This window comes from Rana temporaria, chromosome 1, assembly GCF_905171775.1.
Source record: "Rana temporaria chromosome 1, aRanTem1.1, whole genome shotgun sequence".
Classification (NCBI taxonomy): Eukaryota; Metazoa; Chordata; class Amphibia; order Anura; family Ranidae; genus Rana; species Rana temporaria.
In genome coordinates, this window is record NC_053489.1 from 85,341,006 (window position 1) to 85,354,598 (window position 13,593).

The window sequence follows — 13,593 nt, forward strand, 5'->3', positions numbered from 1 at the left end:
GCTGTCTATAATGGTGGAATTCTGACTACCCATGAAAAAAGAGCATTCTTGCCACTAGCCACCAATGTAAAAAGGGGCATGCTACCTGCTGACCACTAAGGACTAAGTTTTAGCAGGAGTTCTCCGTGACCTGAAAATCATTTTAAGGGTTCCTCTAAGGCAGTAAAATCGGACCTTGGCATCCCAGATGTTTTGGAACTACATTTCCCATGATGCTCTAGTACACCGCAGAGTGCATGAGAATCATGGTAAATGTAGTTCCAAAACATCTGGGGTGCCAAGGTTCGCCATCACTGCTCTAGGGTAAAACAAAAAAGGATGAGAAAGACTGAAACAGAGGGAAACAGCAGAATAAATCAGATACCACATGAGACAAACATTTTAACGTGCATATAATGGTTGAATGTCCTTACCTCCAATAAACCTATCTGATCAGTTGTTAAGATCCCATTTTCCTTAAGCCTCCTATAGACTGGAGAGGTGAGAGAAAGGTGCTTCACAATGAGTTTGCGGTAATGCTGAAGAATGCCACTGTGGATGTCTTTTCTTCCAGCAGAACCCACTAAAATGCAATATACATACACAAAATACGTACAGTAAGTAAGACTATTATAATGAACAAAGTGCAGGTATATTTATCACAGAGATCCAAACAGTAGCCTGCTTAAAGGGGTTGTAAAGGTACAATTTTCTTTCCTAAATAGCTTCCTTTACCTTAGTGCAGTCCTCCTTCACTTACCTCATCCTTCCATTTTGCTTTTAAATGTCATTATTTCTTCTGAGAAATCCTCACTTCCTGTTCTTCTGCCTGTAACTCCACACAGTAATGTGAGGCTTTCTCCCTGGGGTGGAGTGTCGTGCTTGCCCCCTCCCTTGGGCTACAGGAGAGTCAGGACGCTCTCTATGTTGCAGATAGAGAACGGAGCTGTGTGTTAGTGGGCGTCCTGACTCTCCTGTAGTCCAAAGAAATACGGACATTCAAAAGCAAAATGGAAGGATGAGGTAAGTGAAGGAGGACTGCACTAAGGTAAAGGAAGCTATTTAGGAAAACAAATTGTACTTTTACAACCCCTTTAACCCCTTAACTCCCATTGACCTTTTTTTATTTTTTAAAGTACACTCTTATGTCAGGGCTGCTGGTCAATAAAAATCAAACCATCCTGATATTTACTTTGTTGGGTTAAATTAGCTCTGTCTCAGGTATAAAAGGAAAATTCTGTATAAAACCTGGGTAATCCAGCTGCTTTTTATCCCCAACTTCTGTCCATGTCCCCAATTCAGCTAGGTATTTTGCTGCTGTGGTGGCAACTCTGCACATGCTCAGTTTTCAGTGAGTTTCTATGCTGAGCATTTCCTCTCTATCACATCTGAGTAGCCCATGTGATTGGAGTCACACATGTGGGCTTATACACAGTGGTAAATGACATCACACTCCCTCCTCCTCCATGCCCCATAACCAGCTAAACACAATTGGGGTGGTATATTACATGTAGATGAATGGAGGCTTCACCACCCTCTTATTCTAAGGCACAGGCTAGAGGGGCGTGACACAGAAATCTGCCCACACCATGTTATTGCCAAAAAATAATAAAGATTTCATTTTCGATATACAGTATCTCACAAAGTGGGTACACCACTCACATTTTTGTAAATATTTTATTATATCTTTTTATGGTTCAACACTGAAGTAATACAAAAAGAAAAGAAAGAAAACGGAGGGCGCACTGACCTAGTGCATTACCACATAAAAAGGTTTTATTAGATAAAATAAAAGCAATAGTCTGACTCACAAAAGGAGCTTGAATGAACGCTTATCTAGCCATCAGAACCAGTCTGATTTTATTTTATTTAACCACTTAAGACCCGGACCTTTATGCAGGTAAAAGGACCTGGCCAGTTTTTGCAATTCGGCACTGCGTCGCTTTAACTGACAATTGCGCGGGCGTGCGATGTGGCTCCCAAACAAAATTGGCGTCCTTTTTATCCCACAAATAGTGCTTTCTTTTGGTGGTATTTGATCACCTCTGCAGTTTTTATTTTTTGCGCTATAAACAAAAATAGAGCGACAATTTTGAAAAAAAAAAACAATATTTTTTACTTTTTGCTATAATAAATACCCCCAAAAAGATATACATTTTTTTTCTCAGCTTAGGCCGATATGTATTCTTCTACATATTTTTGGTAAAAAAAAAAAAAATCGCAATAAGCGTTTAACGATTGGTTTGCGCAAAATTTATAGCGTTGCAAAATAGGAGATAGTTTTATAGCATTTTTATTAATATTTTTTTTTTTACTACTAATGGCGGTAATCAGCGATTTTTTTCGTGACTGCGACATTATGGTGGACACTTTGGATAATTTTGACACATTTTTGGGACCATTGTCATTTTCACAGCAAAAAAATTCTATAAAAATGCATTGTTTACTGTGAAAATTACAATTGAAGTTTAGGAGTTAACCCCTACAGCGCCCCCTAGTGGTTATGTGTGACCTCATATGTGTTTCTAACTGTAGGGGGGCGGGGCTGGACGTGTGACATCATTGATCGTGTTTCCCTATATCAGGGAACATACGATCAATAAAGCTGCCACTGTGAAGAACGGGGAAGGTGTGTTTACACACACACCTCTCCCCGTTCTTCAGCTCCTGTGACCGATCGCGGGACACCGGCAGCGATTGGGTCCACGGCTCCCACGGCCGCGGTCACGGAGCTTCGGACCGGGTCGCGGGGCCCCCCCCCCACAACGGCTGGGCACTTAAAGGGGACGTACAGGTACGTGCCTGTGCCTAGCCGTGCCATTCTGCCGACGTAAATGTGCAGTAGTTCATGTAGTTGCATGAATACCCATGGTTCTGAGGAGGGCTGCAAGATTCTAGACTTTGCCTTAAGATTGGACTACTCTGCCCTTTAGCAAAAACACCAAAGCGCAGGAGAATTTTGTGTTAACACTGAAGAAATGACACTTTGCTACAATGTAAAGTAGTGAGTGTGCAGCTTGTATAACAGTGTCAATTTGCTGTCCCCTCAAAATAACTCAACACACAGCCATTAATGTCTAAACCACTGGCAACAAAAGTGAGTACACCCCTAAGTGAAAATGCCCAAATTGGGCTGAATTTGCCATTTTCCCTCCCCGGTGTAATGCGACTCGTTAGTGTTACAAGGTCTCAGGTGTGAATGGGGAGCAGGTGTGTTAAATTTGGTGTTATCGCTCTCACTCTCTCAGGCTGGGTTCACACTTGTCCTACAAACGGTCCTACATTGGGAGCCTCATGTAGCATGACGGGTGAAAACCTACATTAGATCTACCGGTAACGGTATTTCTACGAGCCTTCCAGGACGGCACACCAGAGAGATAAGGGCTCCTCCCACAGGAAACACAATCAATTGACAAGTTTGTTATAAGTTCCCACCCACCCCCTTGCTCCTCAGTATTTAATAAAGTAATCTTGAACTGGTTCACAAGGGGCACCCCATCGGTACTTACCATTTAGCATATAGCTTACCTTTCTTTACATAGGGTGGGTAGTAGGCCTGCCGTCCTGGAAGGCTCGTAGAAATACCGTTACCGGTAGATCTAACGTAGGTTTTCTCCTACGCCTTCCAGGACGGCACACCAGAGAGAATATTAAAGAAACTCAGGCCTACTTTAGGGTGGGACCCTTGCCTGCAAGGTCTTTCTGCTAAACGTCAGAGTCTGACTCTGTTTCACCACCTCCACTACCTAGTGTGTGATGAAGGTATCTTAGCTGGGTCATGTAATTGACCTGCAGGTCCGCTCCACCTATGTCCCTGTCTCCTTTTCGGATGCAGGACCTAGGTGGCATGTGCTCTCAAAGAAAGATCTGAGAGCCTGTGAATTTTTTTAAGATAGAAGGATTGGCTGTGCCCATGTTCTAGCCATCGTGGTCAATAATGTCTGCAATTGCTGCATAGGACCATCACAAAGTTTAATCAGAGATTTGTTCTGTGGCACAAGGAACTACTCTGATCGACCAAAAAAGAAAACATCTGGTTTCAAGCCAGTAGTCTGTTCAGGAGAATGGTTTAGAAAAAAAAAAGGTTCTCCTGACGGACAATCCTTGTGGGTCCCCTTCTTATCCGCCATAGTCATGGTAAGACAAGGAAGTCAACCCACTCAGGGATACTAGATTATGGAAAGCTTATTCCCTGGACTCAAATGACCGGGCAGGTATGTACCCAAGTAGGGCGTTTGGTGTGTTCCTGCACCTTCAAGGAAGGGTGGTTCCCCTTCAGTTCACCTGCCCTTCTCCATTCATCAGAATGCATGTGCCTCTATAGAGAGGACACCTACTGGTCAGTGTCAGGTCCACAGGATGTCTTGGCGTGGCTCACTCATGCGCCCGCCCACTTGTGCCGACCAACCCCCTGTCTCCAACGCACACTGCTAGACAGGTCAAAAAACGGCTGCTATGCAAGCCTGTTGGCAAGTAAGTCCAATCTTCCCCTGGTCATTTCCAACTTCTGGTTCTCTTCCCATCTGAATGGTGACATGTCAGATGTGAATCTGTTCTATATCCCCCAGCTCCTTATAGTCCTGCTGGCAGATGCGTTAAACTATGCATGAATGAGCCTGGTAAGAACTGCGAGTAACCACTGCATTTTTTGGCATATAAAACAAAAGGTATCAGGGGAAGCAACTCTCTACAGCACCCCTGTGCACAACCCGCAGGCACAATTCGCCCTACACTCTCAGGGCAAATTACGTGAGTGCCGCACGCCAACAAAATACAATATTTTGTAAATACACGGCGTCTGAGTGCATAATCTACTCCAGGCACCAGAGAGTGCCAAGTTAAGTAGATCCCTACCATAAGGGTTAGTTCTATAGTAGGAGTAAGAAACGAATATTGGTTAGTCACCTCCAGTTCGTCCAATGGGGTGACCTGAAGGATACATACCGAGCTGTAAATTTATCGGATTGGGTGAACTAGTCAGATAAGCTCTGATGTTGTATCCTCAAGCAACCAATACCTAACAGCGTAACCCCTCTTTTTTATAACCATGATAGGTGATTTTATGACCTTTTTCTAGTGTCCTATAACCCTACTGGGTTCCGGTCTAGGGCATGTCTCTGGCATGCCTAGATGTAAAGGACTGAATCTTTTGCCATCAGAAATCCTGTTCCTTCCATGTGTATGGAAAATAAGGTCTGAAATAAAGTGACAGATATATAATTAATATCACAGATATACAGGTCATAAATCTTGAATTTCTGAAGGGTAGCCAGCTTAGGTTTAATATGGAACATAAAAACAGGAAGACACACCCAGCCTTCACTGTTATATTTTCTGATATACAGTCACCTGTAGGACATAGAAGACACAAATCAAACTTAGAATGTTGTGTATTTCTAATATGTAATAAGATACCATGTAACCTAAGCAAAGGGAAAGGACAGATGCTCCAATGTGAGCTTCTGATGCTTAATAGGTTAGGGTCCTTCATCCAACTGAAAGGACAATAGCAATTATGGTGTTTTTCTGAGTAATTAAACACAGAAGACACGGGCACCTTCCAATGCTGTGTTTTTCTGATGTACAGCAAACTAAGGTAATAGGTTCAAAAACAGGAGGACAAGGACAGCTTCAGTGTTGTGTATTCCTGATACCGACCGCAGTACGGTCCTATAACCAATAGAAAAATTACTAACACCTCTTGCGTATTTTTGATGGTCACGAAAATGCAGTAGCATAGCCAGTATGACCACAAAAAAAGACATATGTGCCCCCAACTGTGTATTGCTGGTGCTAGACCACCTGCAGTCATGACCAGAGAGTGGCACCAACACACTTCAAATCATTAACAGGGTATAGGACATAAGACAGAAACGTTACCAACAATAACATTGTGCATTTCTGTTTAACAAGACAACCCCGTCATATACCCGGCAGAAATGTCACTTAGTAAAAACTCAATGCTGTGCGTTTCTGCCAGTAATGCTGTGTATTTTTTGATTAGAGAACCTGCACAGCTATACCACAGAATGTTGTCGGCAACTCAACAGAAAAGTCACTAGCCAGACGCCCAACGCTGTGCGTTTCTGAATAGCAACAGTATACAGTTACTGAATCCACAGAAGTGTCATTCCCAGCAATACAATGTTATGCATTTTTTGATTAGAAACTTGTACAGTTATATGACCAACAGAATGTTGCTGACCATTTAATGTATTACTTAATGCAACCTTGTAGGGTCATCTAATCAACAGAAATGTCACTAGCAACTGAAAGCTTAATTCAGTGCATATCTGAATAGCCACCGTGTACGGTCACTTAACCTACATAAATATCCAATACAATATTGTGCGTTATCTTGATTAGCAAAATTGTACAGTCATATAACCAGCAGAAATGTCGCTATCAGTCACTCAAAGACATGTGTTTCTGATAAGCAGTAGTGTAACATTACATAGTCAATATTATGCATTTCTGATGAACCCTAGGATATTTATATAACAGAAAAGACACAAGATAAACTTCCAATGTTGTGCGTTTCTGACTAGCAACCTTGTAAAGTCGCATAACCCACAGAAATATTACTATCAGTAAACTATGTTGAGCATTTCTGAATAGCAATGGTGTATGGTTATATAATAGAAGTGTTACCAACATTTCAATGTTATGCGTTTGGTAAGCAACTGTGTGCCATTACATAATCAACATTATGCATTTCTAGTGAGCCATAGGATAGCATTTCTGATGCGGTCAGGTCAACAATCTATCCTAGGCAAAGCCTAGACTCCAGATACTAATCCTTCCCTCAGTGGAGGAATATGGTAGTTCCAATAATGGAAGTCTGAGGTGTGTAATCATACCACAACAGTGGTAGCTGCTATTCTACCATGCATAAGTCTGAGTAGGTGTAGCTGATCCATACACACAGGTGGGAGCGAGTCCAGGCCTTTAAGGTCTTAACGAGCACAGACCCAGCGATCAATTAGATCTCTAATGCAGAGGTGATCACAATCTTAGGCTGGAGGCAATCAGACACCTGTAGGGCTTCATACTAAATACAGGCTAATTCTTATAGCTTTAGCATAGAGGTTTGCAGAGAAAAAACTCTTAATTAAGGGTTTTAGGCTCACATTTTCTGCTTCTCATACAGCCCTGAGTGGTTTTGTTGCCTAAGCCACAAGAGGTTTTTGATTAACTCTTATACACTGATAGATATAGTAGCAGTGTAAGGAGGAGATGATAGGTTGGAACTTGGGAAGATGTTGCCACTAATAAGCAACCTCCTCAAGGGTAATATATATACATTTAAGATGTCCCCTATGAGTGCCCTGTCCACCCCCTTTAAGAGTTTAGGAGGTAGGTTTTTGCGGGGCTAAAAACCTCTAACAGCACCCTTGTAAGCTGTCAGGTTCATGGCAGTTGGCTCTAATCCTTTAGGGATTAATGGAGTGGAAAACCACCACCCTGAATTGAGCCTTGCTCAGGCCCTTATATGAAATTATTATAGGGATTTCTATAAGGTCCTCAGAGGCCGATTTTCCCTGCAGAAGTCCCCCCAGATCCACTAGGGTGAATGGGGCACCCTATTCTGCTCGGCTCCCCCTTATCCTCCCTGTCTTCCTTAGTTTCCTTTACTGGATTAGAGGGAATGACTGTGAAAGCGGGGGAAGGGCACTAGATCCCATTCAGACAAAGCCTTCCTGGGAGGATGTGTCCTCTCTAGGGATAAGCTCCTCTATGTCAGACCTTAAGTTACTGGCTGCCTGGTGGCTTCACGGAAAGTTTTGACTGTTGCTGGCCTTTCCGTCTGCATAGGTGAGATATACCTTATTATTGCAGGAGCCCCCTCTTCTAAGTTATTAATGTATTCTTAGCAAAAGGGCTTTGGGTGGGCATTTATCCTTACAGTACCCACACATTTATTTTTAGAGGAGCTATGCCCTGTAGCGGCAGGAGATTAGTTTATTTGGGTCTCCTGGGCTCCGCTGGGGAGATTAAAGACAAGATATATACACTTTACTCTGTCCTCCCCTAGGACTGCAGGTTTGTACTGGGGAGGGGAAAGGGTGTTTAGAGGTAAACTCCAGCCTGTTCTGGCTGGCTCCGGGATCCCAGACCCCTGAAAGCCAGGAGCTCTCACTCCCTTTCCTCCTCCCTTTCCAAGGGGGATTAGTACTCACCACACCCCGACCTGGATCTGCCTGCAGTCACATTAGCCTTCCACTCCTCTTCCATCATGAGGAGGTTGGCTGGGTCCTTGGCTTGCCAGTACCTGTTTTAGGGTTTATCCGCCGCCGACCCCCACCGCTCCACACTGCTCTCCACGCTGATGCGTCACTTCCGGGTTGCCCTGTAAGGAAACGCCCACGCTCCGGTGGCGCGGTTCCCGCTTCTCTCAGAGAGAGGCTTGGAGCGCAATGCTCCTTAGTGGCAACCCCCCCAGGAAGGAGAGAGCAGTTTCGTGGCGGCTTTTTTGCAGAGGGACGATGGCTTTTTCACCACAGCTCAGAGCGCCCATGCATATCTTTGTGGCGACCTGTGAGCGACCGAAGCCAACAGGTTAGTTCAGCTCTCCCCGGCCTCCCTGAACCTGCCTCAACAGGGGTACCCTTCGACCTCACCGTCTCCAGGTAATATAAAACAACAAACGTGCCGCTGTGTTCGGGAGAAACACAATCAAAATACTGAGGAGCAAGGGGGTGGGTGGGAACTTATAACAAACTTGTCAATTGATTGTGTTTCCTGTGGGAGGAGCCCTTATCTCTCTGGTGTGCCGTCCTGGAAGGCGTAGGAGAAAATCAATGTTTCCCTATGAGAGCTGTCTTAACTGGTCCTACACAAGTCGGTCCGACTTTGAAAATGCTCCCTGTACTACTTTTGGTCCTACATTGATCCTACTTCAGCCCATTGAATATCATTGAAGTCGGACCAAAGTAGTATCCTGTTCATGAAAGTAGGATGGATGTAGGACCAATGTAGGATAAATGTAGGACCAATGTAGCAGAGCAAAGTATGATGAAGTAGTGTAGTAGTGTGAACCCAGCCTTATACTAGTCACTGGAAGTTCAACATGGCATCTCATGGCAAAGAACTCTCTGAGGATCTGAAAAAAAGAATTGCTGCTCTACATAAAGATGGCCTAGGCCAGGCATTTCCAAAGTCCGGTCAGCTTTCTGGTTTCAAGCGGCCCCACTGGTAATGTGGATATACAGTTGTGCTCATAAGTTTACATACCCTGGCAGAATTTATGATTGCAGCACTGGATGAAAAATGCAAGGGTCTGTCAGGAGTCCAGAATCGCATTGACCTTTTATACACACTGGGCCGGATTCAGAAAGATGAGCGCATCTTTCTTCCGGCGTAACGTGTCTCCGATACGTTACGCCGCTGTAACTTTTGGTGCAAGTTCTGTATTCAGAAAGAACTTGCGCCCTTAGTTACGGCGGCGTAATGTATGTGTGGCGGCGTAAGCCTGCCTAATTCAAATGGGGATGTTGGGGGCGTGTTTTATTCAAATTTCGCTTGACCCCGCGTTTTTGACGTTTTTTTTAACGGCGCATGCGCCATCCGTAAAATATCCCAGTGTGCATTGCTCCAAAGTACGCCGCAAGGACGTATTGGATTCGACGTGAACGTAAATGACATACAGCCCTATTCGCGAACGACTTATGCAAATGACGTAAAATTTCAAAACTCGGCGCGGGAACGACGGCCATACTTAACATTAGCTACGCCTCATATAGTAGGGTTAACTATACGCCGAAAAAAGCCTAACGTAAACGACGTAAAAAAATGCACCTGCGGGACGTACGTTTCTGAATCGGCGTAAATACCTAATTTGCATATTCCTTGCGTAACTATACGGAAGCGCCACCTAGCGGCCAGCGTGAATATGCAGCCTAAGATACGACTGTGTAAGACACTTACACCAGTCGGATCTTAGGGATATCTATGCGTAACTGATTCTCTGAATCAGGCGCATAGATACGACAGACCGCACTCAGAGATACGACGGCGTATCAGGAGATACATCGTTGTATCTTGTATCTGAATCTGGCCCACTAATTAAAAGCAAACAGATTACAGGACCCCTTTGTGTCAACTTGTATGCATGTTATCAGGCCAAAATCACCAGGGTATGTAAACTTTTGATCAGGGTAATTTTGGTAGTGTCTATTGCCATTATGATTTAAAAAGAGTAAACACAGTTGGTTGATAATAAATGGCTTCAGCCAAACACTAACCATGAGTGAAAGAAATGTTTTTGTGTTATCATTCATATTCTCTGAAAAATGGCCAAGAAACCATACATTTTTGTAAACTTATGAGCACAGCTGTATATATCTTTTGTGGCCGCCAACGTATCCTCGAGCGCCGCAGGGGCCGCAAAAGATATATACCCGTATTTATTGGTTAATAAAAAAGGTAAAGCTGCGCTGTAACATGAATCAGCATAAATATCAATTATGCTCAGGGCCGCCATCAGGAATTATGGGGCCCCTTACACAGCTTCAGGCATGGACCCCCTGGAGCAGAGAACCGGGGGGGGGGGGGGGGGGTGCCGACGCCTGAAATTGAGAAGCGGGGGGGTAGCCATCTGGGGACCTCTGGGCCCTTTAATAAAAATAAAAAAGATATATAAAAAATATATATATTTTTTTTAAAAAGGGGGTTGCTATATATATATATATATATATATATATATATATATATATATATATATATATATATATATATATATATATAAAAATTAAAATAAACATTTATGAAAAAAAAGGGGGGTTGCCATCTGGGGACCTCAGGGCCCTTTAATAAAAAATAAAAATATATATATATATAAACAAAAATAAAAAAATTAACATTTATAAAAAAAAAGGGGGGATTTGCCACACATGGGGCCCTGGGGACCTCTGAGCCCTTTAATAATATATATATATATATATATATATATATATATATATATATATATATATATATATATATATATAAAAATATATAAAGACAAAAAAATATATATATAAAAAATATATATATATAAAAAAAATATAATTTTTTTTATAAAAAAAGGGGGGTTGCCATCCGGGGCCCTATAAAAAATATATAAAGACAAAAAAAAAAATATATATATATATATATATATATATATATATATATATATATATATATATATATAAAATATATATATATATAAAAAGAATATATAATTTTTTTGATAAAAAAGGGGGGTTGCCACCCGGGGGCCCTGGGGACCTCTGGGCCCTTTAATAATAATAATAATAATAATAATATTATATATATGGGGACCTCTAAAAAAAAAAAAAATGTCCCTTTATTAAAAAATAAAATAAAAATATATAAATAAAATATTTTTTTTATAAAAAATAAATAAAAAAAGGGGGGTTGCCATCCGGGGCCCCCTGGGGACCTCCGGACTTCTAAAAAAAAAATTGGCCCCTAAAAAAAAAAAAAAAGGGGGTTGCCATCCGGGCCCCTGGGGACCTCCGGGCCCCGTACAGGTGTAATGCCTGTACCCCCCTGATGGCGGCCCTGATTATGCTGTATGTGATGCACACAAAACACCAGTGCAATATGAAAAAACAAGTGAAAAATTATGTGCAAAAGTCCATGAGAAGGATGTATCATAGAAAGTTCACATATGTGACAGAAAGTTCTACGAATGGGTGAAATTAGATATCCAGATGATATTGTGAATCTGTATAGCAGATGACAGAATCCTCCACCACTTATATTCTAACTGCTTACCAAAGCAAGAAGTTAGTCAGGCATATAAACATATAAGCCACTTAAAGGGATCCGGGAAATGCTGTCAATCTCTCTCCAATCTCACCAGTCTTCTACATCAGACTCATCTCTCTCCATAAGTATGACCCAGAGGAGAAAAACACTAATATAGCGTAATACCGTTTTGAATGGTTTTAATGTTAAAAAGTAGTGCACTCACATGTATGCAGATTAAAAAGTGCGTGTATCGATAATAGCCGGCCGGCTCTACTGTCCGCTCGTCCTTCCGGGTAGACAGCGTGGTACGAATCGTGGTGACGTCAGCATGTCGCTCCTCCCTACGCCGTTTCGTCACAACAATGACTTCTTCCAGGGGCACCTGTCTACCCGGAAGGACGAGCGGACAGTAGAGCCGGCCGGATATTTTCGATACACGCACTTTTTAATCTGCATACATGTGAGTGCACTACTTTTTAACATTAAAACCATTCAAAACGGTATTACGCTATATTAGTGTTTTTCTCCTCTGGGTCATACTTATGGAGAGAGATGAGTCTGATGTAGAAGACTGGTGAGATTGGAGAGAGATTGACAGCATTTCCCGGATCCCTTTAAGTGGCTTATATGTTTATATGCCTGACTAACTTCTTGCTTTGGTAAGCAGTTAGAATATAAGTGGTGGAGGATTCTGTCATCTGCTATACAGATTCACAATATCATCTGGATATCTAATTTCACCCATTCGTAGAACTTTCTGTCACATATGTGAACTTTCTATGATACATCCTTCTCATGGACTTTTGCACATAATTTTTCACTTGTTTTTTCATATTGCACTGGTGTTTTGTGTGCATCACATACAGCATAATTGATATTTATGCTGATTCATGTTACAGCGCAGCTTTACCTTTTTTATTTACTATTTTATGTTTATCTGACATATGAGCTGCAGAAGTGTTTTTATTATTTTAATTTTTTCTTTATTTTTTATTTTTTAGTATTATTATAGTTTCATCACTATCCACCTGTCTTTGGACCTGCGCAGTATTTTCTTGTATACATTCCGTATTTATTGGTGCCTCGGAGGGGGCGAGAGGAGTGCTGACAGATTACATACAGGAGAATCTCCAGTTTACTTAGCGGCCTCTAATAGGAAGTCAGTCTTCCGGGCCGCTATTGGACGACTGTTCTATCATAGGAGGCGGGACTTTGTATTAAAGAGGCTGCCGAGTAACCAGGATATTCTCCTGTATGTAATCTGTCGGCGCTCGTCTCATCCCCCTCCCTGTCTCCTCCGAGGCTGCAGATGGGCATCAATCAGGCTTCACTGACGGCAATGGTGAGGCTGTATTCATAGCACTGGTGAGGCTGCAGATGGTCAATGATTAGTCTGCATTGATGGGCACCGACTCTTATTTTGCTTCACAGTTCTTTATTGAAAATGTAAGTTTTTACCTGAAACTTCCCTCTTAAAATGAAGGTGCGTGTTATACGCTGATAAATACGGTGGCCCGGATTCAGAAAGCAGTTACGACGGCGTATCTCCAGATACGCCGTCGTAACTCTGAGTGCCGGCCGTCGCATCTCGGCGTCTGATTCATAGAATCAGATACGCCTCAATGTTGCCTAGATACGAGCGGCGTAAGTCTCCTACGCCGTCGTATCTTAGGGTGCAATATTTACGCTGACCGCTAGGGGCGCTTCCCTAGACTTCCACGTTGAATATGCAAATTAGGTAGATACGCCGATTCAAAAAAGTACGTCCTTCCGGCGCATTTTTTTACGTCGTTTACGTTAGGCTTTTCCCGGCGTAAAGTTACCCCTGCTATATGAGGCGTATCCTATGTTAAAAATAGACGTCGTTCCCGCGTC

The 13,593-nt window shown here is 42.5% G+C and overlaps 1 protein-coding gene across 1 annotated transcript in view; it reads right to left on the reverse strand.

Annotated features, from left to right (window-relative positions):
• The window catches only part of LOC120928796, a 28,783-nt gene that overhangs the window by 13,660 nt on the left and 1,530 nt on the right, over positions 1-13,593 (reverse strand). Inside the window, exon 2 of the mRNA XM_040339806.1 lies at positions 414-562. Coding sequence (XP_040195740.1) covers positions 414-562 — 149 coding nt within the window. The remainder of the gene's footprint in view (positions 1-413; positions 563-13,593) is intronic.